General features: G+C 47.9%; 2 protein-coding genes across 2 annotated transcripts; one reads left to right on the top strand and one right to left on the bottom strand.

Annotated features, from left to right (window-relative positions):
* The first annotated feature begins 6,483 nt into the window (after nucleotides 1-6,483).
* On the top strand, nucleotides 6,484-9,965 carry LOC144752860 (uncharacterized). The gene is made up of 2 exons (XM_078640696.1): nucleotides 6,484-6,526; nucleotides 8,290-9,965. Exons 1-2 carry the CDS (start codon nucleotides 6,484-6,486, stop codon nucleotides 9,963-9,965), a joined length of 1,719 nt encoding a protein of 572 aa, XP_078496822.1.
* A 4,247-nt stretch (nucleotides 9,966-14,212) lies between these two features.
* On the bottom strand, nucleotides 14,213-25,172 carry LOC144752859 (uncharacterized). Its single transcript, XM_078640695.1, has 3 exons — nucleotides 25,122-25,172; nucleotides 24,341-24,455; nucleotides 14,213-15,143 (listed from the first exon to the last, which is right to left on the bottom strand). The coding sequence occupies exons 1-3, from the start codon at nucleotides 25,170-25,172 to the stop codon at nucleotides 14,224-14,226; spliced, it is 1,086 nt and encodes a 361-aa protein (XP_078496821.1). The 3' UTR covers nucleotides 14,213-14,223.
* Nucleotides 25,173-25,381: the final 209 nt, after the last annotated feature.

Raw genomic sequence — 25,381 nt, 5'->3', positions numbered from 1 at the left:
CCGTTGCGGGGCCCCCGTGCCAAGGAGGGAGCCCCGAGAGGAGCGACCGGAGCGGGAGGCCACCCCGCCGGTCTGTGGTCCCACGCGAGGGGCCAGTGAGGTAAGCGGGGCCGGGGCACACTGTCGGTGCCAGCCCCGCCTCCCGACCTGAGGCGGCCGGAGGAGCAGAGAGACTGCGGGGCTCCCGTGAGGAGGAGGGAGCCCCGATTGGGCTGCCCAGAGGCGTGTTGGAACCCCCGGGCCCCCGTGAGCAAGAGGGGCCCAGGTACTTCCGCAAGAAAGGAGTGCCCCGAGTGTTGTGGCCCGAGGCTTGAAAGGAGGGAGGGCCTCGAGGCACATTGCCGGTGCCTGTCCCTCCTCCTCGAAGCTGAAGAGAGCCCCTGTTTGGGGCCTGAAGCCTCGCGGAGGCTACCTTTAAGTCCCAGGCCCCCGTGAGGAAAGGGGGGCCCGGCTATAGTCGTGAGAGAGGAGGGGGCATCGAGGCACATTGTCGGTGCCTGCCCTTCCTCAGTGAAGCCCTGCGCCTGCTGAGGTCCCTAGGCGAAAGAGTCCAGGAGCAGCTGGTGAGTGGGGCCACAGCTGGACTGTGTAGGGGTGGTGGGAAAGGCAACGGGGCACAGGGTCGGTGCTCGCCCCCCCCTCTTCCCTTGGACACCGGGACTGGCCATGTTGGCCCTGAAGGTACACAGGAGACCCCTAGACTGGGCAACCTCCCCACAGTGAGAAGTGGAGGCCGGGGTTGTTTCTATAAGTAGGATTAATCCCTAGGGACTGCGAGCTTTGTTAACGCAAGTTACCCTGTGTGTTTGCCAAACTGCATGTTTAGGTCCCAGGAGTGGTTGCCCTATGCTTAGTTCTGGGCCCCATGGGTTATTGTTCCCCTAAGGTGCCCCGGGAAGAGTTGATGCCAATACACCCTGATGTTTGATACCCCTAGTTTGATGGTAGAGGGAGCCTAACTGTTTCCTTACAGGTGTTCCTGGTCTATGAGGAGGGCCCCTACCTGATATTACTGCTGGGTGAGGTATGTTCTGCCTAATATTGGTCAATAGGTTGGCCTGACGTGTTATTCCAGGCCCTTGGTTATGTCCCAGGTTAATGGGCCAGCTGTGCTGATTTATTACAGGTGCTTCTATTTATGATTTTCTATGATGCCCTGATGTTTTTTTTTACAGGGGTTGGGTTGGCGTTATTGTGCATGAAGTATATCTATGCTAATGTGGTATTTTGCAATTACAGCCCTCCCCTAAGGATGAGAGTCTGAGTTGGCCCCACCAGATTGGCCCCAGATCTAATGTCATTTTGATCCCATCCTTTTTCCTTTCAGCATGGACTTATAGACTCAGCCCTTACTTCCCATGTAAATAATCCCCCCATTATACAATTGGCTCTGGCGCCAATTGGCGCCCTGTTGTGACACTACTGTTGTGCATTTTATTTTGCCTTGCAGGTTGGAAACACTACTAAACTACTTAGCTTTTTCCAACTCAAACTGGTGTCCTGCTTCTTTTGTGGTGTGCCTGGTGCGTCGTGTGTGGGTACTGCTTGAGTGCTTCACATGTCCTCGAAGTTTGGCCTGCCCGCTTGGTTCCATGCTACCCCCTTTGAGATTTGGGTAACCCCCATTTCTTACATTGGTGGCGAGCGGTGGGATAGGACTTGTGTTTGCGCAGTACCACAGCGGCCACAGGTTACACCACAAGTAGAGCTTTGAGAGAATTCAGAGCCTTGTTGTGGGGATTATTGTTGGCTGAATATTGATTTTCATATTATTACTTCCTCCTGAAAAGTGTTGTTGTGGAATTGTGTCCCCTTGTTCCACTGGGAGGGTGTGTCCCGGGTGTACCTCGCCACGATGGGGTTGGTTTTGGACGAAGTGGAACTGATGGAGTACACCGAGCAGGAAGTCATAGATTTCCTCAAGGAGAGAGGGATACCCCCAGTAGGAAACATTAGGAGAAAGTTGTTTCTCTATGAGGCCCTCAAGAGGGGAGAGCCCTTAGAGATTGGTGGGGACTTGTCTGACTACCCTCCCGAGTTTTTGAAGGGTCAGTGGGTTAGAGGCCAGAGAGAGGGCTCCCCATCCAGAACCCTGGGAAGTAGTTACCCCGATGAAGAGGAGGAAGAGTTTAACAGGGCAGAGACGCCAGTAGCTGATGAGGACACCGTAGATAGGGAGTCTCGCACTGGGTCCAGTCCCGGGGGCACTGCCCCATCCCTTTCCCTGTCCCCAGAAGAGTGGGTAGATAGGAGGGAAGAAAGGGAGCATCAGCTGGCGCTGGCGAAGCTCAGGTTTGAGCAGGCCACAGAGTTAGCGCAGCTGAGGATTCAGGAGCAGAGGCTAGAGACAGAAATGGTCCTAGCCCAGGAGAGGACGGCGGAGGCGGAGAGGGCTTTCGCCAGAGAGAGATCAGCTCAGGTGGGTAGGTTGTCCCCTGAGAGTGGGTTGTGTAGTCTGGATTCACCAGTGAGGGTGGGATCCAGTGGTGGCAGCGAGTGTAGGTCCAGTGCAAGGTGTCCCACTCCCGAAGCCCAGGAGACGGTGCCTGATTCCCAGGAAGAGGGGGACGGGTTAGTGTTTAGGGGCAGGGGAAAGCTGTCCCACCAGTCCTGGGGAGAGTTTGAGGAGGAGTGTTGGACTGCATTGGAGGATTGGGTGGTGAGGAGAGCAGTAGAGGATTGGGAAGGGCTGTGCCATGCCGTTATTCGGGAGCACATGCTGAGGAGTTGTGTCCCAAGTCTGCGTCACCATCTGTTGCAGTGTAGGTTCTCAGACCCCAGGGAACTTGCACGGGAGGCAGACCTCTGGGTAAGTGCCAGAGCGTCTGGCAAGACATTGGGGAGTGATCCAGAAAGGAGAGGTGCAGGGATCTTCTGACCCAGCGTGGCGGGAGAGGTGAGAAGCCCAGTTAGGTCCCAGGATAGTGGGCGGGTTGTAGGGCCTCACATCCCATCTACAGGAGGGAGTGAGACGGGGAGGTGTCCCGAGATGCCCCAACTGCAGTCACAGGGCCTGGAGAGTTCTTTTAGGGAACCCCAGGTTGGGAGTCTAGGCTGTCCCGATGTGCCTTCTCGTGAAGGGGATCCCCTAGTGTCAGGAGAACCCGGAGCATCAGTAACCAGAGCTCCAGTGGTTCGAGGGTCTGACCAGTCACGGGGTTTAGATCCTGGACTGGGCTTCCAGGTTCAGGGGTTGCCTGTCCTGGAGGGTGGGGTACCTGTAACCCAGGTCCACACCAAGTTGACTCCCAGGGGTACTTCTCCCAGTGGGAGGGTGCGGAACTCTGGGAGGGGGTGCAGAGGGAGCAAGGTCTCTCCTCTGTCACCGGCTCAGCCAAAGGGCGCAGATCCCGGGTTGGGTGGCCAGGTTGAGGGTTTTCCGGACCTGGCGGGTGGGACATCTGTGTTCAGAGTCCCCCCAAAGTTGACTCTTAGGGGTACTACTCCAGTTAGGAGGGTGCGGAACTCTGGGAGGGGGTGCAGGGAGAGGGAGGACTCGCCCCTGTCACTGGTGCAACCTGAGGGTTTCGACTCCAGGTTGGGGAGAGAGTGGTTGTGTGAGGGTGTCCCCAGGAGAAGGAGATGGAGGAACCCTAGGAGGAGAAGTAGGGGGAGGAAAGCCTCGCCACTGAGAGCTGGTCAGCCTGGGGGTGTAGACCCCAGGTGGGTGGACCAGTGGCAATTTGGAAGGAAAAGAGTGGTCCAAGAGCATTACAAGCCTGAGGCTAGAGCCTCCCACTCTAGGAAGGAACAAGGGCCAGAGATTTCTGGATGGCCTAGAGGCCAGTCCTGGCCACATCCCACTAGGGAACACCAGTGGGGTGGTTTTGTTGGTGAAGGGAGGGTTGCGAGAGAGAACCATTGGGTTCCAGAGTGGAAAAGAGACTGCAGGTGCTCCTGTAGTAGCCGGCCTGCGTCCACCTTTTTCCGCCCCAAGCAGGGAAGCCCATCAAGGTATTGATCTGTCTACCCTGGCTTTTGGCTGGGGGGGAGCTGTGTTGGACTTGGCCTTTTCCCCCCAAAATTTTCGCTTTTGACCCCCTTATTTGAAATGTCTCCCCCATGGGATTAAACCTGTATAGGCCATGAGTGGTGTGAGACACCTTGTTAAAAATGTAATGTCATGTAATGGTGTGAGCACTTGTAAATTTCCCCATTTTAAAAACGCACCTGACTAAAATGTACTGTGTTTAAAATGGATGCCATGGCCATGGGTTTTGCCACTGTACTGCCATAGGTCAGCAGTCTAGCTATTATTACCCAGCTACCCCGAGCATTTGGAGGGAAAGCCTGGCACCCAGGGTGCTCACCCCCTCCCCTTGAGCCAGTTTAGGCTAGTTTGCCAACATTCTAGAAGGTTCTGGCACTGCCAGGGAGGAGGGTATAAATAAGGGGGATGTGCCACCAGAGAGTCAGTCAGAGCTGGGACAGGGAGGTGAGGGGACCTGCTGCAAGGAGTCACCGCCACATGGGCCTGTGAGCTGGGCCCTGCATCCATTCTATCCCCCCTCCACTGTCCCCCAGGGCCCTTGACAATAGGGGAGCCCCCCCCTAGGTCCCTGATGCTGTGGGACCTTGAACTACGCCAGCATTGAGGGAAAAAGGTGCCCAGAAGAGGAGGAATGCTGAGGGCTTGAACCCCCCAGGAGGTGAGGAGTGTGCCCCTGGGGCTGGCTGTGGAGCTGTTAGCCCCCCCCCTCCGTGAGGTGCGCCTGTCAGACGCTGTTTGGGGAGGTTGGTGCCCCCAGGAAGCTGTGGCCCTTTTGGAAGTGCTGCTGCTACATTGCCCTTAAGCGCTGGACTGGGAGGAGCTGCGTGTCCCTAGAAGCCCTGGACTGCCTACCCAGCGTTGTGGGAAGAAAAGCGCTGTGTTCTGAGGGCCTTCTGTGCTCCCCCTAGGAAGCGCTGTTCTGCCCCAGAACTGCTGTGTGGGCGCAAGGAGCAAATTACTGAATAGCGCTGAGGAAGCCTAACCCTCGTTGTGGCGCGCATCCCGCGTGAGGAGTAACTGACCAGAAGGGAGCCTACCCCTTATTGCTGTCCCGCGCAGTTGCGCCGGCCCCGTGAAGAAAATAATTAAATAAAGGGAGCCTACCCCTAATTGTTGCCGTCATCAGCGCCGCGGCCCGGCGCCGCCAAGGAGACCCCCGCCGTGCTCGGCATCGTCGCGGCGGCCCCCGGTGCCAGGAGAGGGCCGCCGAAGTGAGGGAAGGGCCGCGCTAGGCCCTGAGGCCGCCGTCTACCTCATCACGTGACGGGGGCCTGACCGCGTCATCGGCCCGCCCCCGCCACCGCCGCGAACGGATTGGCCTGCGCGGCCGTGCCCCTGAAGGCCGCGCAGGGATTGGCTGCGGCCGGCAGCCCGGAAAGAGGAGCGTCCGGAAGCCCTGGGTCCCCGTGAGGAAAGGGGGGACCCAGGTGAAGCACCGTTGCGGGGCCCCCGTGCCAAGGAGGGAGCCCCGAGAGGAGCGACCGGAGCGGGAGGCCACCCCGCCGGTCTGTGGTCCCACGCGAGGGGCAAGTGAGGTAAGCGGTGCCGGGGCACACTGTCGGTGCCAGCCCCGCCTCCCGACCTGAGGCGGCCGGAGGAGCAGAGAGACTGCGGGGCTCCCGTGAGGAGGAGGGAGCCCCGATTGGGCCGCCCAGAGGCGTGTTGGAACCCCCGGGCCCCCGTGAGCAAGAGGGGCCCAGGTACTTACGCAAGAAAGGAGTGCCCCGAGTGTTGTGGCCCGAGGCTTGAAAGGAGGGAGGGCCTCGAGGCACATTGCCGGTGCCTGTCCCTCCTCCTCGAAGCTGAAGAGAGCCCCTGTTTGGGGCCTGAAGCCTCGCGGAGGCTACCTTTAAGTCCCAGGCCCCCGTGAGGAAAGGGGGGCCCGGCTATAGTCGTGAGAGAGGAGGGGGCATTGAGGCACATTGTCGTGCCTGCCCTTCCTCAGTGAAGCCCTGCGCCTGCTGAGGTCCCTAGGCGAAAGAGTCCAGGAGCAGCTGGTGAGTGGGGCCACAGCTGGACTGTGTAGGGGTGGTGGGAAAGGCAACGGGGCACAGGGTCGGTGCTCGCCCCCCCTCTTCCTTTGGACACCGGGACTGGCCATGTTGGCCCTGAAGGTACACAGGAGACCCCTAGACTGGGCAACCTCCCCACAGTGAGAAGTGGAGGCCGGGGTTGTTTCTATAAGTAGGATTAATCCCTAGGGACTGCGAGCTTTGTTAACGCAAGTTACCCTGTGTGTTTGCCAAACTGCATGTTTAGGTCCCAGGAGTGGTTGCCCTATGCTTAGTTCTGGGCCCCATGGGTTATTGTTCCCCTAAGGTGCCCCGGGAAGAGTTGATGCCAATACACCCTGATGTTTGATACCCCTAGCTTGATGGTAGAGGGAGCCTAACTGTTTCCTTACAGGTGTTCCTGGTCTATGAGGAGGGCCCCTACCTGATATTACTGCTGGGTGAGGTATGTTCTGCCTAATATTGGTCAATAGGTTCACAATGGTAACAGTTGATATGAGCGCTCAGCACAGTAAAGGTACAGGTAAAGTTTAGAATCAAAGTAAATGTGGTGCTCAAAAGGATGAAGAGGCTGGTTACCACAACCCCAAAGATAACCACAAGGGTACAGACTGTAAATTGTCCATCCGAGCACTCGAGTGCTCGGATGGACAATTTTTGGTCAATAGGTTGGCCTGACGTGTTATTCCAGGCCCTTGGTTATGTCCCAGGTTAATGGGCCAGCTGTGCTGATTTATTACAGGTGCTCCTATTTATGATTTACTATGATGCCCTGATGTTTTCTTTTACAGGGGTTGGGTTGGCGTTATTGTGCATGAAGTATATCTATGCTAATGTGGTATTTTGCAATTACAGCCCTCCCCTAAGGATGAGAGTCTGAGTTGGCCCCACCAGATTGGCCCCAGATCTAATGTCATTTTGATCCCATCCTTTTTCCTTTCAGCATGGACTTATAGACTCAGCCCTTACTTCCCATGTAAATAATCCCCCCATTATACAATTGGCTCTGGCGCCAATTGGCGCCCTGTTGTGACACTACTGTTGTGCATTTTATTTTGCCTTGAAGGTTGGAAACACTACTAAACTACTTAGCTTTTTCCAACTCAAACTGGTGTCCTGTTTCTTTTGTGGTGTGCCTGGTGCGTCGTGTGTGGGTACTGCGTGAGTGCTTCACATGTCCTTGAAGTTTGGCCTGCCCGCTTGGTTCTATGCTACCCCCTTTGAGATTTGGGTAACCCCCATTTCTTACACCCTTGTACCCAATATGGTAAAGAAAAAATTTCTTTTACAACCAGTAAAACATTGAGTATTCACGTTCTATTACATTTGCATTTAATAATTTGACATCTCTTTACATCCAACAGAAAATTTGCCTTGGATGCATGAAGTGATTATGGATATCGAAGATACTACTTTAAATCTCCAAAAACAATGAAAATCTAAACTCTAGTATTTGGGAAAACATTAGCGTCGTCGGGGACAGACAGACCTGAATATAAATTGACAGACCCTGGAAGAAGCAGTCAAGAGCAATTCCGAGAATGTAAGAGTCTGAACTGTGCACTTCCACTCCAAAAGAAAAAGAAATAACCTTTGGAAAATTAAGGCAACAAAATCAACAATCCGCCTCATGTGTAACAAGTGTCCAATGCCGGCTTTGATCATGGGATCGGTATAATGTGTTTACAGCAGGGCTCTGCTTTCTAACCGGATAAGCACTATCCAGTGCTCTAGATGTATAGTAAACTCTTTCAGGCAAAATCACAGGAACCAGAGAAAAGAGCAACACAGTGGAGCCATACAACTGAAGAGTAAAGCAAAGAGGAGTTCTGCTATCTATAAAGCAAACTTATATCCCAATGTGCACCAACCAGAAGGAAGATGAATCTTTACCTGTAACTGTGAAAAATGATTATCCAGTCTAAAGACACTATCCTTACACACATTATGAGTGTGACATGTATTTGGTGAACATTGTACTTAATTGTTAAATCTGAAAGCAAAACTGCAAAATACCGCACACATACAGGTTATGTGGGAAAAATATAAGTGCTTTATCAGCCATGTTTGCCCTTCAGGAGGCACAATCATTGGTTGTAGACAAACATATTCCCAACTCAGACACCCTAACCAAGAGAGAAGTATCGGACACATGCAGTGAGAGCTTTAGTTTGCCATCAGACCTAAAGCACCCTCACCAAATGCACACAGGAGAAAAATAATTTAATACTACTGAATGTGCTAAAAGCTTTAGTTGTTCATTTAACCTACAATGTCATCAACAAGCCCACAAAGGGGAACAATCACACCCTTGCAACGAATCTGTGAGCAGTTTTGGTTACTCTTCCGCATTTAGTAATCATCAGCGAGCACAGACAGGGGAAAAAGCATTCAAGTGCAGTGAATGTGAGAAGAGCTTTAGTCGCTTTTCAGTGCTAAAAAGACATCAACGAATACACACGGGGGAAAAACCTTACCATTGCAATGAATGTGTGAAGAGCTTTTGTCAGTCATCAGATCTCCAAAAACATCAGCGAACACACATAGGTGAAACCCCATACCATTGCAATGAATGTGCAAAGAGCTTAAGATGTTTATCACACCTCAAAATACATCATCGAACATATACAGGAGAAAAACCCTACCATTGCAATGAATGTGTGAAGAGCTTTAGTCGTGTATCACAACTCCAAAGACATTATCGAATACACACAGGAGAAAAAACATACCATTGCAATGCTTGTGTGAAGAGCTTTAGTTGTTTATCACACCTCCAAATACATCGGCGAACACACAATGGGGAAAAACCATACAATTGTATTGAGTGTGGAAAGAGCTTTAGTCGGTTATCACAACTACAATACCATCAGCGAATAGACACTAGTGAAAAGCCTTATAATTGCAGTGAATGTGTGAAGAGATTTCGTCTGTTATCAACTCTACACAAACATCAGCGGACACACACTAGGGAAAAGCCATATCACTGCAGTGAATGTACAAAGAGCTATCGTCAGTCATCAAACCTCAAAAATCATCAGCGAACACACACCGGGGAAAAACCATTCCATTGCACTCAATGTGTGAAGAGCTTTAGCCAGTTATCACATCTCCGTGTTCATCAGCAAAAACACACAGGGGAAAAGCCATTCAAGTGCAGTGAGTGTGTGAAGAACTTTAGTCGGTTATCATACCTACTCCAACATGAGCGAACACACACAGAGGAAAAGCCATTCAAGTGCAGTGAATGTGGGAGGAGGTTTAGTCAATCATATTACCTACACAAACATCAGCAAACACACACAGGCGGTACACCCTACCATAGTAATGAGTGTGTAAAGTGCTTTAGTCAGTCATCAGACCTACAATGCCATCTGCGAACACACACTGGTGAAAAACCTTACCATTGCAGTGAATGTGTGAAGAGTTTTTGTCTGTCATCATCTCTCAAAAGACATCAGCGGATACACACTGGGGAAAAACCTTACCATTGCAATGAATGGGGAAGTAGTTTTTGTGGCTATTCAGCATTAATGATTCATCAGCGAACTCACACAGGGGAAAAACCATTCAAGTGCAATGAATGTGTGAAGAGCTTTAGTCAATTATCAAACCTCGTTTGCCATCAACGAACTCACACTGGTGAAAAACCTTACCATTGCAGTGAATGTGGGAAAAGCTTTTGTCAAATATCAGCTCTCCAAAGACATCAGCGAACACACACTGGGGAAAAACCTTACCATTGCACTAAATGTGGGAGTAGTTTTTCTAGCTCGTCGGAATTAAGGGCTCATCAGCAAACTCACACAGGGGGAAAACCATTCAAGTGCAGTGAATGTTTGAAGAGCTATAGTCGGATATCAATTCTACACAGCCATATGCAAAAACACACCTTTTTAAACACACTTGGAAAAAATCCTAGAGATGCAGCGAATATGGCAAGAACTTCAGTACATCAGCAATAATACTAACGCATCTGTGGACACACAAGTAGCAAACACTTGCAGTTATTATGAGTTGAACGAATTACATAAAATTCTAACTTTATAATATTATGCAACATACAAATACCAGATAACAAAAAGTAGATGATAAAAGACCCAACTGGTAAGAAAGAAGAAAAACGTAGGGTCAGATCATGATGTCATATGGACCGCCACAGGCAGGCCATTGGTGGCAGTCTGCCCGACATCCAGGGCCGCAGCCCAGCTGCCAGATAATGATACTGACGGTCACAGCACTGTGGGCAGGGGGAATGACCGCCGCCTACGACAGGACTGGCGATCCCATCGGGGTGGCAGTTGGACAGGTAATCCCTGAATACCAGCGATGCCTGCGCAGACTGCCATCCGGATTACGGTGTCCCTTTCCCTCTGCCTTTTCATGTTGGTCCGACCGCCATAAAAAGTCAGACAGAAGTAAGTTTGAGGACCCCCCCGCTGAGGGGCCCTGAGGGAGCACCACATGGCGCACAGTACAGGGATGTTTCAAAACATGCCTTTTTGCATTAAGGCTTGTGCTGCGGCTATTTTCTGGGCCGCAACATAAGCAGCAAAGCAAAATGGCATGTTTCTGACCACCTACATAATGCAGAGGTCGGGACCACTGCCTACTTGTCAGGCGGTCCGATCCCGAAACGATGATCGGACACTCACCGACTGCCATCGTAATTAGCCCCATAGATATTTGTAGAATTATAAAAATGCCTACTCTCAGCGATTCTTCATTTCTCTACAGGTAGGAAAAACATTAAGTACCAGGAAACATTGGGAGACTAGCATATTGTGGAATAAAAGAAAAGAAACATTGTTGGTTATAAAGAACATCAAAGCAAACCTAATTATACTACTGGTAAAAGCAACACTATGAACAATGTTTGGACTAACAAGGGTATTTTTAGCTAGATTAAGGGATTATTGATAAAATCCATAAACCCAAAACACATGAACTCCCATGGAATGCTTAACCTAAGAGACAAAAGCAAGCAGTGACAGTATGCAAGTCATCCAGTCAGAAGGATGGTAAAGAGGCTATACTCCAGGTCACTGGAATTTAGCGACTCTGCGGCCACCTCGATTTTTGCATTATTATGGCTTTTTCGCATTTGCCACACAATCCATCATCTGCTGCATAATCTGCAGATTAATTTTGTATGTAGGTCAATCAGATCAAATGTTAAAAAAAATATGGTGACTCCGGTCTCTGCACACCTGAAGTCTTACATAATAATGAAGTAATACTATCACATAATGTGCCCCATTATGCTGCATAATTTCAACCCTGCCGCACATTTTCGTCCTCCTCTGCTGTATGATTGCAGTGGCTGTACTCCAGGGTAGTGACAAGCACAAGAAGAGCCAACACTGGCCGATTCACAACAGCCAAAATAGGCAAGCCACTAACAACATTTCTCAAAAAATATCCTAGGATAAAAGCTAGATATGAGCATAGTTGTTGTTCTCTGCACTAAATAATACAAACAGCCACTTACATGCAATTACTCATTTGTCTCTTTAACGAGAGTACAGTTACCACCAAATTTGTTGATACTCATTTTACCAAACACAGATGGAAGAAATCACCTCCCCGGCACACAGATTCGCAATTGACGAGCTGACCCAAACCATTACTATATGATTAACACTGCCATGGTACACAATGTATTCAGGCCCACACACATGAGATAACAACGCTGCCCGAGAGGGTGCCCAAGCTGGACGTGTATCTAGGTTTCCCAGATGATAAAGATAAAAATTTAGTGCAAGACTGGGTAATGGTGGGTAATTACTGACCTTGACAGCAACTCGTAGAGCCTAATGTATGATACTAAGATGCTAAATAACACTGTTGAAATGTACACTGTATTACCATGTTTTTGTGATGTACCCTGCAATATTGTATTGAGACAATTGTAAGATATAAGAAATGCCAATAAAAACAAGTTTAAATAAATAGATGGAAGAAAGGCTGTGTCAGTCATGCTAAGCTTTCTCGTGTGTTCCGCTGGTTCATATATTCCATACAACTTATCTAGGAGAAGCAGAAGGCGGGCATAACACTATTATTCTATAAACAGTAAAATGACAAAACACTTTTGTGACGCAATGCAGATTTAGATGAAAGGTGTGAAAAGATGAATTCTCTGTAGACTCTATGAAGTGCTGCTTTATAATGTCATCTCTGGCAGACATTCATGGACGTGCGACATTATGAAAGCGTTTTGGTGCAATAGTAGAGGTAGGAAGTGCTAGTCAGATGCTGATAAATCCAAATTGAGCAGGCTGTGGATGCCATCAGTATATGCATAACCCTGAAAACTGGACATCCTGATCAGTAGAGAAAACGCCAGAGATCGGCTATCCAGGATGATCCAAGAGCAATGCAGTGTAACCCCAGTGATGCCTGCTGAGCCAAGACAGAATATCAAAATGACATGTACAATAGTTGGGACAGTACTAGAGAGCACATATTTAGATAAAGCATATTCACAGTTTGAAGCAACTGCCCACATTCATTAAACAGAATTGCATTCGCAAACGGTGCGAATCGCAAAAATCGGCCGTTTGCAAATGCAATTCATGTTTTTGGGATGCATCAAGTTTAAAGTGTTTTTTCGCAATTGTAGGAATCGCAAATGTATTTGGGATCTCTAAAATAATTCGCTAAAGTTGCAATTCGCATTTGTTTGCAAAAAAATGCTATGCATGAAAAATTGCAATTTGCGATTTCTTAAGAAATCGCAAATTGGAATTCTTAAAAGTAGAAGAAGTCAAACCTGGTGGTAATTTTTCAAAATTCATTCACAACAGGTGTCAATCATCAGGACTGCATATAAGGACCTCAGAGACCATTAACTTGCTTTTCACAATGGCTGCACTTTTCTTTTTGGCTCGCAGGCAGAGGTTGAGAGTAGCTGCAGGATGGAGGAGAAGGCTGATACAAGAGAGAATCTTCAGAGTGCGCATAACCTTACTAGGGCAGACTGAAGCAGAGATCTATGATAGGTATAGGCTCAATGCTCATTTAATTTTAGATTTAATACAAGAATTGGACCCAATCTTACAGAGGCAAACACGCAGGACACAAGCTATACCAACCCATGTTCAGGTATTGTGTTCACTGCACCTCCTTGCTTCTGGGTCATTTCAGGGTGTAATGGCCATTGCTGGTGGTGTCTCCCAGAGTTCTCTTTCCAGATTTTTTAATGCCTTCCTAAATGCCATGTTGCAAAGAATAAGGTATCACATAAAATGTCCAACTTCACAGCAGGATTTGGTGAAAAACAAGTTAGATTTCTATAACATCGTTCATTTCCCACATGTCATTGGCTGTGTAGATGGCACACATGTTCCCATTTGCCCACCCTCTGAAAATGAGTATATTTTCCGCAACAGGAAATGCTTCCATTCTCTCAACATTCAAGTCATTTGTAATTCTAAAACTGTTATCACAGACCTAGTTGCAATGACTCTTACATTTTTAGACACAGTGCCATCCATGCTCGACTGCTTGCAGGTCAATTTGGAGATGGATACTTGCTTGGTAAATATAATTTTTTCAGATTGTAACACACTCTTCCCTTACCAAGACACATGTCTTCCTTGCATGTTAACTGTCTTTCTCTTTTTTTGAAGGTGATAGTGCCTATGCAGTGAGGTCTTACATTTTAACTCCATACCTCAATCCAACTACCAGGAAAGAGCAGCAGTACAACCAGGCACACTTAACAACCCGCAATGTGATTGAGAGAACCTTTGGTGTGATGAAATCTCGCTTCCGCATACTACATAAGACTGGTGGGGCATTACAATATTGTCCAGAGATTTGTTGCAAAATAGTAGCTGCATGTGCAATGCTGCACAACTTAGCAACCGAGAGAGGCATAGAACTAGATGAGGAAGATGTATTACCTCAAAATGACAATCAGCCTCCACAACCCCAAGCAAGACTACATGGACCAGAGGCAGCAGAGGGAAGAAGGAGAAGGGCAGAGATCACACAACATTACTTCTGAAAGAGGTAGGAAGCACACAAGACAATTTTTGAATTGCATGAAAATTAATTATTTAAGAAAAGTCAAAATTAATGCATTTACTTCATGTAATGTGAAAGTTTCACCATAAATTTAAATTTGTTTTAGCCTGCATTTTAATAATGAAAAACATTAAACCATAAACAATTTGGGAATTTTCCTCACAAACAAGTGGCTTCACAGAAATGAGGTTATTTCTTACGTCCACGCACACCTAATGCCTTCCCTGCATTTTTACAATTGGCGATGTGCATGTTGCTGGCATCATTCTGTTTTCTATTGCTACGCCGTGTGCCAGTTAAGCAATGCTCAAGTATGCCACTCACAGTACTTCCTGCTCCACTATCCTCCAGTGGTAGCTGGTTATCAGGAGCTGCATTGCTATGTGATTTATCAATAGATTCATGAAGTGTCCCCATTCCCTTGGCAATCTCTGCAAAAATTTTCTTCAAATCTAACTGCATTGAAAGTGTTTGTTTGCAGAGCTGAACAGTACAATTAGAAAGGCGAGACATGTGCCTGTTATGACCCTGCATGCAGGTCATTAGTTGCAGGTGTCTTTTTCCACTGTTATTTTGCTGGTTTTGTATCACAGTGCACATGGTCTCTAAAGAAGTGGCAATGCGGTCTAGCTTCTCTGACGATGTTTCATGGTCTGTCTTAATTACATTTATCATTCTGTTCATACTGTTGTGCATGGCACCAATTTGTTTGCTGATATGTCCAAGTTTACCTTTCATGATTCTAATGTCTTTGCCTTGCAGGCGCTGCACCTTGAGGATTTTGTCTTCCACAAGACTACCGGTGCTGGTGCCCTCTACAACTCTGCCACTATCTGCTACATGAGCACGGCGTCTATAGAACTGCTGAAGTCTCCTTCGCCTACTCAGCCTTGTGTTAGTGACTGTTGGAGTAGGTTGAGTTTGCCTTTCTGAAACATTTTCAATGTGTTCCTCTTCAGAATCACTTTGCAGCAGTTGACGCACTCTCTGTCTTTCACCTCTTTGAGAAAGGGATGCTGATGTGGTTGGTGCATTTCCCTCATCTGTTTCTTGACCTTCGTGGGTGTTGAAATCCCTCAAATCACATTCAATTAATTCCTGAAGTGGTTCTATGGTTGACAAAATGCAAACATGATGTTATTTAAAAGTTTGCACATCCCAAAATTTTTTCTAATAAAGCTTGAGTTACATTACAATGACATGTTCCCTGTCTACTTCTGTCTCATTTTGAAATGACAATGTCTGTAAAAATGTGACGAACGTAATCCCTGAGATTTAGAGGGCATAGTTTCCCGTTTTTTCAAAAAAGCTCTTGCACAAAACCCCCATCTTGAAAGTACTCTTTACAAAAACCCTGAACCCTCTCTTGATTTCTACTGAGGATGTTATATTGAGACAGGAAGTACGCCCTCCATTACCGGGGGCAGTGTCAGCACAAGTAGCTTCTAACTGGCACACGAGGGTAAGACCGGCGTTTCTGGATGCCTGGTTGTCGTTTTCTATTACTCGTTAACAAACAGGTATTTAACAAAATCTCTCGTCCTGTATAGAATCAGTATCCTCATGCGACTCTTTGCGCCCTGAGGAAGAGAACCTCTAACTAAACTATGGTACTTGAATCTTTTCATTGTTTTGCGACGATAACTCCTTTTTTGTATGTGTGCCTTTAATTTCTACTCAGCAAGCGGGTGAGGCCGCATACGATCTGACATTATATTTTTGCCAGACACACTTTTGTAATGGCGAGAGCTCATGCCATCTAAAATATAGTACGATGTATTCCCAACTAATTACCGGGGCTTCGTCATACACCAGAATGTTGTCCGCTATTTTAGTCCGATGTCTACTTAAAGTTTAGACTTTAACTGCTTGTTCTTCTACTCCCTGTATGTATGTTTGCTCCTATGTGCGATTAGCGACGCACCCCTTACAAGTACTCTCTGATCCTATTGACTGCTTGAATAGATAGATAAACTTGGAATTCTGTCTTGATACGTGCTACATGCCAATTACTGTTTACTGTTTGAAAATGCACAGTATGTCTCTCGATGCCAATTTTTCTTTCCTAAATGCAGGAAAACCCTTTGAGAGTTCTACAAAAAAAAACTTTTCTGAATACTACACAAGTCGTGTGAGTACTTTATATATCCCCCTGTTTTGTCCTGACGAAAGCTCCATAGACCCGGCTGGGCCCAGGTGAGCTGAAACATGTCGACCACATTTTGATCATATTTATAATCTGGTAACTCGATTATAAAATATACTTACAAGTTTTAATCACTAGTGCCTACCTTTTTAGAATAAAGAATTGGTTTGGTTAGACACTGTGTTTTAAATACCCCTCGTAACTGCCCTAGTTACCTTTTGCTTAGCTGCTGTCCTAAAATCCCTGGACACTTCTACTCTTACCAGAGGTTGCCTCTGGTGAGGCAGGCATACAACACGTCCTTTGACAACCCAATGACTATGCCATAACGCAAAAGAAGGGGCGGATAAAAAGATATACCGCAACGTTACATTCTAAGCGTTTATGAGGGTTGTCAAACAATAACCAATGGTTATGGTAGATACCAGTGTCCTTTCCAATTTGATTGCCTCTGGACTAATTTAAAAAAAAAAGGACTGAACAAAACTACATCTCCCATGATGCACTGCTTTCAGGAGTCAAACTGTTAATATCTTGATTTTAAGTACGAAAATGAAATATTAAAGTACTGAAAACACATTTCAGCAAGTACAACTACTTTGACATCCCTCTTGCACTCTCATTGCTCAATTCTTAAAACCAAAAACATTAACAGTAAACTTACCTTCAGAAGGGGTAGGAAGCTCTGAAGTATCAATGTCTATCACTCCAACTACAGCCTCAGTCAACAGTGTGCCTTCCACCATGTCTTCCAGGGGGGTATTGGGTCTATCCCAGGGGGTCCCACCTCCAGGTTTTTTTGCTGTTTTAATCCTGGTTGCTAACCTCTCTTTAGCACGACTGCGCAGGTCATACCATCTTTTTTGTAAATTATTAATGTCACGATGTGCTACACCAACTGCATTAACCTTTGCTTGAATAGCAACCCATAGATTTCTTTTAACAGCTTCTGGAACCTTCAGAGATTGCTTGCCAAAAAGTTGTTCCTGTCTCTCAGTCACCTCCTCAATGAGAATTTCCAACTCTTGGTCTGAAAATTTAATTTTCCTTTTCCTGGCTGGCCCCTCTTCAACAGGATTATCATTTGCCATTTCTCCACAGATTTCGCAGACACAGACTGCAGCAGCAAGCTCCAGGGAAAGCTCCAAAAGCCAACTGCCAGACCTCCACAGCAAACAAGGGAGCAGCTGCGACTAATTACTGTACTGGCTTCCAGGCTGTTAGGTCAATGAGATTCATCATGTGTGTGTTTTCGCATTTTGCGCATTCGCAAAATGCGAATTCGCAATTAAGAATTCGCATATTTCTTGCGATTCGGTAAAAAATTCGATTTTTACCGAATCGCAAAACAAATGCGAAAAAAATGATGCATTGGTATTTGCGATTCTTTATTTGCGATTCCTTAATTATCGTAAATAAGGAATCGCAAAAAATAACGTTGATGCATGTGCCCGAAAGAGAGGTAAATAAGTTTGCCCAAAATCGTTTGAAAAGGTTAATTACCAGAACTGGTATTAGAGGTCTCTAGTTGGCAAGGTCAGCAGTTAAAGTTCTTGATTACATATTATTGTGTTACATATCAATAACATTATCCTAGTATGTTGTCTTACCTTAGTTTTGTGTAGTATGGGTGCCTTCACACAGACCTACACAACAACATCAAGGTTTATTTGGATGTCACACTGGTGGAACAGCAACTCCTTAAATTCATGAAGCTGCACCCTGTACGATGGTCAGGCCGAGCACAAGGCCTCTCTTCAGAAGAGTGAGGGATCATTAATGAAAGTCAGGAGGGCTGCAGCTGTATGACGGCCAGACAGAGCACAAGGCAAAGAAAAGCATTTACATCTATCTGAGAGTTTTGTAGAGGGTAGGTGGATAATGTACTCCAATTTTGAAATGATTGTTCAACATAGGAAATGAGATACCAGAAACTGGTCCCATTAAAATATGATCTGAACCAATCCTGATGCTACAAAATGTAAAGAACAATAACTAGATTTTACATGTTAATAAAAATGTATGTTTTTTTTTGTCTTCAGCACTTGTCAAGTTAGGGAACCCTGTGTACAAATTAATATGATTAAATAGCATTACTAGAGTAAGACTTAGACTTTGATAATTTAGTAAACCAAAACATTGGCACCGAAAATACATATCTAAAAATGAATCTATTTGCTTTTTTGAATTGGTATACCAAAGGACTTCAAAACTTTTTTTTATTTTACTGCCTCTGGTTATCTTGGAACTGGCTACTATCTGATATGTTTATAAAGATTGTAGAGATGCAGTCACTTTGCTAAGTCTACATCCGGCAGTCTGGAATGAGGTCAGTTTTGGAACTTGTAAATTAAACTGTTACACACCTGGATGAGCACAGCACATGCATGAGCCAGAGGTCTATCCATCTGGGCATTTTTGGTGTTGAAAGGTTTGCGAAACAATGACAGACCAGAATCTCAGCACGTAACTAAAAAAATACCACTTCCTAGCCACATGGCTATCAGCCTGGCATGAAATGGCGGGAGTTCACTGAGAATTGACTTGTTCCCCCCCAGACAGAGAGTACTGAAAATGTTCCACTAATTTAAATGGTTTGTTGATCGAAAGATATCTGACTGTAGCTTTGACTGCAGATGTACAAAATAAAGAGGTTCACCGAGTCCCTGTGATGCTTAGTTGCTGTGATGCCAAAGCAACAGATGATAGTAAAAAAGAGTAGCAATTTCTAAGCAGACATTTGCTGGTCTATGTTTTGGTACCCTTAAAATAAAAATGAAATTTATTTTAAAAAGCTGAGAAGCTATTAATATGTGATAACTTTCCTTTTAACATCAGATGACCTGGGCGTTCTGTACTGAGTGACTAACAGTTTGAAGCATACTGACAGAAGAGAGGAATTATTTACGTTTGTAAACTTTAGATCAAAAAGTTACTTTGTAAGCCGAACAATTCATGTCACACATAGGGTTAAACATGCTGCTGGTAAATATTTCTGCACTTTCTATTTAAATATTGGTGTAAAAAACTATGCAATCCTTTTAACTAGTCTGTTTATCTTTGAATGTGACGTGGGATGTACATTATGCTTCTGTTTCAGCAGTTCCTTGTTTCCCTACCACTGTTTTTGAATTGATTAGTAGCCACATGGGTACAGTCCAGCCTGAACTGCCAAGCCAGGTCCTCCCTGGACTGGAAACAAGCATCCTAGGACCGGTTTTGGGGTTTCGCCCCTCTTCAGCCAGGATAGCTTCATTCCAGTGACACAGTGAGCCCAGGACCCACGCCTGGGAATACCTGGCACACTTAGGGCGAGAAGGCAAAAGACACACAATTGAAGGAAGGAATGCAAAGCAAATCAAAACATTCACCCCCGGTCAAGAGATCTGGGTTAAATCCATCATTCTTTTGCTCAACATGCAACCCCAGTTTAGACCTGGCCATATGCAAATCAGTCTTGTCCCTGTGCCTCATGGGAACAGTCCTGCCCCAACTGCCAAGCCAGGTCATCCCTGGACCACAAACTAGCATCCTAAGACCGGTTTTGTGGTTTCACCCCTCTTCAGCCAGGATAGCTTGATTCCAGTACACAGTGAGCCCAGGACCCATGTCCTGAAGATATGTGGGCTGACTCATAGGCACATGACTATGAGGATATTTGGGCTGACTAATCATTACCTTACTAAGGGGATTTTTGGGCTGACTAATAGGCATACCACTATCAGGATATTTGGGCTGACTGAGGCAGATGACTGAGGATATTTGGCACATACAAGAAGATGATGGACGGAGCGCTGAAACTTTTCAGACCCTCTCCTCCAGTCACAGATCAGGGTTTATCCATCATCTCTCTTTAGCTCCTTTTGCCACACCAGTTCAAACCCAGCTATATGCAAAACAGTCTTGACCCTGTGCGACCTGGAAACAGTCCAGCCCGAACTGCCAAGTCAGGCCTTCCCTGTACCAGAAACAAGCATCCTAGGACCGCTTTTGACCCTGTGTTCAGGCAGGGCGCTCCCCACGCCGCGCAGCTTGCTGCATCTGTCTGTGCCTGTGTATTTCCCCCCGCTGCCGCCGCGAGTTTGGCCGCCCCTGGGTCCGCTCCCGTTTTTCGCTGTAGTTGACCCTCTTCTCTCGGCTACTGTGTTGCATTTGTCATTTATTTTATTTTTATTTTCATGCCCTCCTGGGCCACAGTGTTGCTTTTGTCTTTTCTTTTCTTTTTCTTTTTCTGCCCTCCTGTGTTGCTTTTGTCTTTTCCTGTCCTCCTCTCCCCGTAGATCCCTGGTTCCGCTTTCCCGACGCTGTATCCCCTGCGTCCCCTGACCCCTCGCTCACCCATTCGCCGTCCCAACCGCCTCCCAGCTCTTCTCCCCTTCTAAGTGGCAGTCGCTGTATGGCCAAAGGCACGCCTACGGCAAGCCCGTCTTTGCCCGTCCATGCCTGGACCGCGCCCAGCGCCAGACCCTCTGGCCCCTACGAGAGCCACGATGCCGCTACGACGCCAACCTCCTGAACGCAGTCAACGACGGAAGTACACCTACCTGCTTCCAAGCCGCCCCCAAGCACACCCACGGACCCTTCACCTGCCGAAACTGCAGCTTCACCAGCCAAAGAACACCTGCACATCCTGCCCCTCCCACCAGGGCAGGCCACAACCATCTCAGATGCATGCTGCTCAACACCCTCTCCATCCACAGACACACCGTCGAACTCTGGGACCTGCTCGACTCACCCTCCTCAGACGTCGCCTTCCTGACAGAGACCTGGATGAACCCCTCATCGGCACCCGACGTTGTCATAGCCATCCCGGATGGCTACAAGATCACCCGCAGGGACAGCACCAAAAGACCAGGAGGAGATATCGCCATCATCCACAGACATACCTTCAGAATCTCGACCAACATCGACGATTCCCTCAGCACCGCCGAACACCTGCACTTCCAGATCCACATCGACCCCAAACCCACCCTCAGAGGAACCCTCGTCTACAGACTCCCCGGACCCAGTTCAGCAACTCCATCACAGATGTCGTCAGCTCGCACGCCTTGGCCTCCTCGGAGACCTGAACTTCCACCTCGAGAATGCCAATGACAGCAACTCTGCCACACTGCTGCACAACCTCGGTCTCAAACAGCTCGTCACGTCACCCACCCACTCCGCCGGACACACGCTGGACCCCATTCTTTCCGCCAGCAGCCACGTCACCTACAGCCACACCACCGAACTCTTCTGGACCGATCACCGCTTCATCCACTTCTCCTTCAAGAAAAACACCGCACACGACCACCCGCAACGAATCCCTCACCTCAGCAGGAACAAGGTCACCGAAGACTAGCTAATCACCACCCTTGCCCGAGACCCACCCAACAACCGACCACACCGCCACAGCCGCCCGCCACCTCAGGTAATGGATCGACGATTGCGCCAACACTTTCACCCTGATCAAAAAACCCTCAAACAGACGCACCAACAGAAGGGACATCTGGTTCACCGCTGACCTCCAGGCATCCAAGCTGACCTGCTGAAGACTTGAGAAGAAATGGTACAACGAACAGACACCGAACAACCACACAGCCCTCAAGAACTCCAGCCGCAGGCACTACCAATTCATCCAAACCGCCAAAAGGACTTCCTTCAAGGAACGCATCGACAACAACGCACACAGCAGCAAAGAGCTCTTCAACATCGTAAAAGAACTCGCCAACCCCAACTCCAGCTCCAACGACATCCCGCTGTCACAAGACTTCTGCGACTCTCTAGCCACCTTCTTCCACTGCAAGATCATCGACATCCACGACAGCATCAACACTCAGACCCCCCGACAGCCGCCGATACCTTAGACTCACCACCCCCCAGTCAAATCGGCCTCCTGCTCTCCTAGAACCACGTCAAAAAGAAAGACACCATCAAAACCATGAGCTCCTTCCACTCCGCTCACCGTCAGACCCCTGCCCTCACCACTTCTTCAACAAAGCAAGCTCCATCACACCCCAACTCCGAAAGGTCTTCAACAGTTCATTCGAGACCGCCACCTTCCCGGAAAGCTAGAAACACGCAGAGATCAACGCCCTACTCAAGAAACCAAAAGCAGACCCAAAGGACCTCAAGAACTTCCGACCCAAATCTCTGCTCCCGTTCCCGGCGAAAGTCATTGAGAAGATAGTCAATAGACAACTGACACTCTTCTTTGAAGAGAACAACACCTTGGACTCATCCCAGTCCAGATCCCGCAGCAACCACCGCACCGAAACCTCTCTCATCGCCGCCACCGACGACATCAGGACACTGCTGGACAACAGCGAAACTGCGACCCTCATCCTCCTAGACCTCTCGGCAGCCTTCGACACGTCTGCCACCACACCCTACGCACACGCCTTTCTTAACGCAGGGATCCACGACAAAGCCCTGGACTGGATCACCTCCCTCCTCACCGACAGAATCCAAAGAGTCCACCTCCCTCCATTCCGATCCAAAGCCACCAAGATCACCTGCGGCGTACCCCAAGGATCATCCCTCAGCCCGACCCCCTTCAATGTCTACATGACATCGCTCGCCAACATCATCCGATCGCACAACCTCAAAATCATCTCATATGCCGACAACACCCAGCTGATCATCTCCCGCATCAAATACCCCGCCACTGCCAAAACCAACTTCCATGAAGGAATGAAGGCCATCGCCGAACGGATGAAGACCAGTCGCCTGAAAATGAACTCTGACAAGACGGAGGTCCTAATCCTCGGTTCCACCTCCTCCACCTGGGACGACTCCTGGTGGCCGGCCTCGCTGGGAGCTGCGCCAACCCCCGCCAACCATGCATGCAACCTGGGATTCATCCATCACTCATTACTGTCAGCGACCCAGCAAGTCAACGCTGTCTCCTCCTGCTTCAACACCCTCCGTATGCTCTGTAATATCTACAGATGGATCCCCACTGGAACCAGGATAATCACCCAGGCCCTCGTCACCAGCAGGCTAGACTACTCCAGAAGAGACTTCAATGCATACAGAACACCTCCGCACGCCTCGTCCTCAACATCCCCCACCACATCACTGTCCACCTGAGGGACCTGCACTGGCTCCTCGTCAACAAGAGAATCGCCTTCAAGCTCTTCACCCATGCTCACAAAGCACCCCATGACGCCAGACAGACATACCTCAACAAACGACTCCCCTATTACACTCCCAACTGCCAGCTTCGCTCCGCTGACCTTGCCCTTGCCACCGTTCCACGCATCCACCGAACGACCACCGGCTGTAGATCCTTCTTCCACCTCACCGCCAAGACATGGAACACCCTCCCCATGCACCTGCGACAGACCCAGGACCTGCTGGCCTTTAGGAGACTTCTCAAGACCTGGTTGTTCGAACTGTAGCAGCTCCCCCACCCCCTCAGCGCATTGAGACCGTCACGGGTGAGTAGTGCGCAATACAAATGTCTGAATGATTGATTGATTTAGGGTAACACCTCTCATCAAACAGGCTAGCTTGAAACCAGTGGCAAAGTGAGCAAGGGGCCCACGTCTGGGCATACCCTGCCAACTTGGCCAAACAAAGCAAACAAGGAGATAATGGACGGAGCGCTGACATTTTTCAGACTCACCACGTCACAAATCTAGGTTGAATCCATCATTATTCTTTAACTCACTTCGCCACACCAGTTCAAAACCAGCTATATGCAAATCAGTCTTGACCCTGTGCCTCATGGAAACATTCCAGCCGGAACTGCCAAGTCAGGTCTTCCCTGGACCGGAAACAAGCATATTGGGACCGGTTTCAGGGAAGCACCTCTACAAATGTCTGATTGATTGATTGATTGATTTGGGGAAGGAACCCTCATCAGCCAGGCTTTGCTTGAATTCAGTGGCAAAGTGAGCAAGGGACCCACGTCTGGGCATACCCGGCCAACTTAGGGCGAACAAAGCAAACACAAGGAGATTATGGATGGAAATCTGAAACATTTCAGACACTCACCCCCCCAGTCACAGATCTGGGTTGAATTCATCATCTTACTTTAGCTCACTTCACCACCCCAGTTAATGAGCATATTTGGGCTGCCTCGTAGGCACATAACTATGGGGATATTTGGGCTGACTCATCAGGATTTGGAAGCGGTATTTGTACTGCATCCAAACCACGAGGCAGTGCTTGGCTTACCCACTAGTTGAAGAGGATGTATCCTCTTTAGCGATTCCGCTCTTCTGAACATCTCCATGACCCAGCTGAGCTTCTTTAATTGCAGCTCTCCTGCAAATCTCTGATCTCTTCTCCCCTGCAAAGCCAGCAATGCAGCGAAAACCAACCCTGCACCATAAAGGGGAATACATGGTAAGTACCATCCTTAATTTTAGTGCACTAACAGAACTCGTAGCAACCAAACACTTGTTTTTATGGAGCAGAAAACAGGAGAACTCTTGAACATTGCGACATTGTGGGTATTATTTAATGCGCGTACTGAGGCCTTGGTATTAGCACCCAATGACATTCTTATGTGCCATCGTTTCTCGTTCTGTAGTCTGAGCCCAAAAAGACACTCTTGCGCACCTTGTGCATAGTGTTGAAAAAACAAAGTGTACCTTAGTGTGTGATGGGAAAACACGATCTAGCTTCTAACAGGAGTGCCGCAAGTCCAAGGGTAACATTTGAATATTGGAAGTCTATGCAGCAATAGATTCATTATCATGTGACTGTTAGTACACATGTCAAAGGCAGAAGGGAATATTTCATGACTACTCATTTGTCGAATAACCTCTACTTATATTTGCAGTACAGCTCACTGTGCACTACATTACACACATGCCTCAATGACACTCTCCAGGACTGAGAAGAGATGTACGTACAACTCCAAGAAGACGGTGGCGGACCTTGAAGGCACAAAAGTCTCTGTTTGTTATTTTGTTCCCAACCCCCCCCCCCCCCCCCCCCCCACTCCCCTTACCTTCAGGGTCAGCAGTTGATTCACATGTACAATTCCTTCATCAGATGCCATCTTTGGAGTGCTAGGAGATCCAGCATTGTCTCGGCACCAAATAGCCAGATGAGTGGCATGAGGAGTTGCATTTGAAAATGGAGCAGTACCTGCATAACCTGTGGTGGATGGAGGACAAAGAGAAAAGATGCAAGCGAGCAATGCACTTGGCTCACACTACAATGACCAGGCCAGAAGCTGATTCTACTACTGTTGATCAGTCTAGAGCA

This window comes from Lissotriton helveticus, chromosome 5_1 (genome assembly GCF_964261635.1).
Source record: "Lissotriton helveticus chromosome 5_1, aLisHel1.1, whole genome shotgun sequence".
Classification (NCBI taxonomy): Eukaryota; Metazoa; Chordata; class Amphibia; order Caudata; family Salamandridae; genus Lissotriton; species Lissotriton helveticus.
The sequence above is the reverse complement of the archived record's forward strand: the minus strand, read 5'-3'. Positions and strand labels throughout refer to the sequence as shown.

Coding starts and splice junctions, on each gene's coding strand:
- LOC144752860 (XM_078640696.1), top strand. CDS start 6,484: ATGGTAACAGTTGATATGAGCGCTCAGCACAGTAAAGGTACAG. Junction 6,527..8,289: donor TCAGCACAGTAAAGGTACAG/GTAAAGTTTAGA, acceptor GTCATCAACAAG/CCCACAAAGGGGAACAATCA.
- LOC144752859 (XM_078640695.1), bottom strand. CDS start 25,172: ATGGCATCTGATGAAGGAATTGTACATGTGAATCAACTGCTGACCCTG. Junction 24,456..25,121: donor ATCAACTGCTGACCCTGAAG/GTAAGGGGAGTG, acceptor CTGGCTTTGCAG/GGGAGAAGAGATCAGAGATT. Junction 15,144..24,340: donor ACATCCTCTTCAACTAGTGG/GTAAGCCAAGCA, acceptor TGTCAACCATAG/AACCACTTCAGGAATTAATT.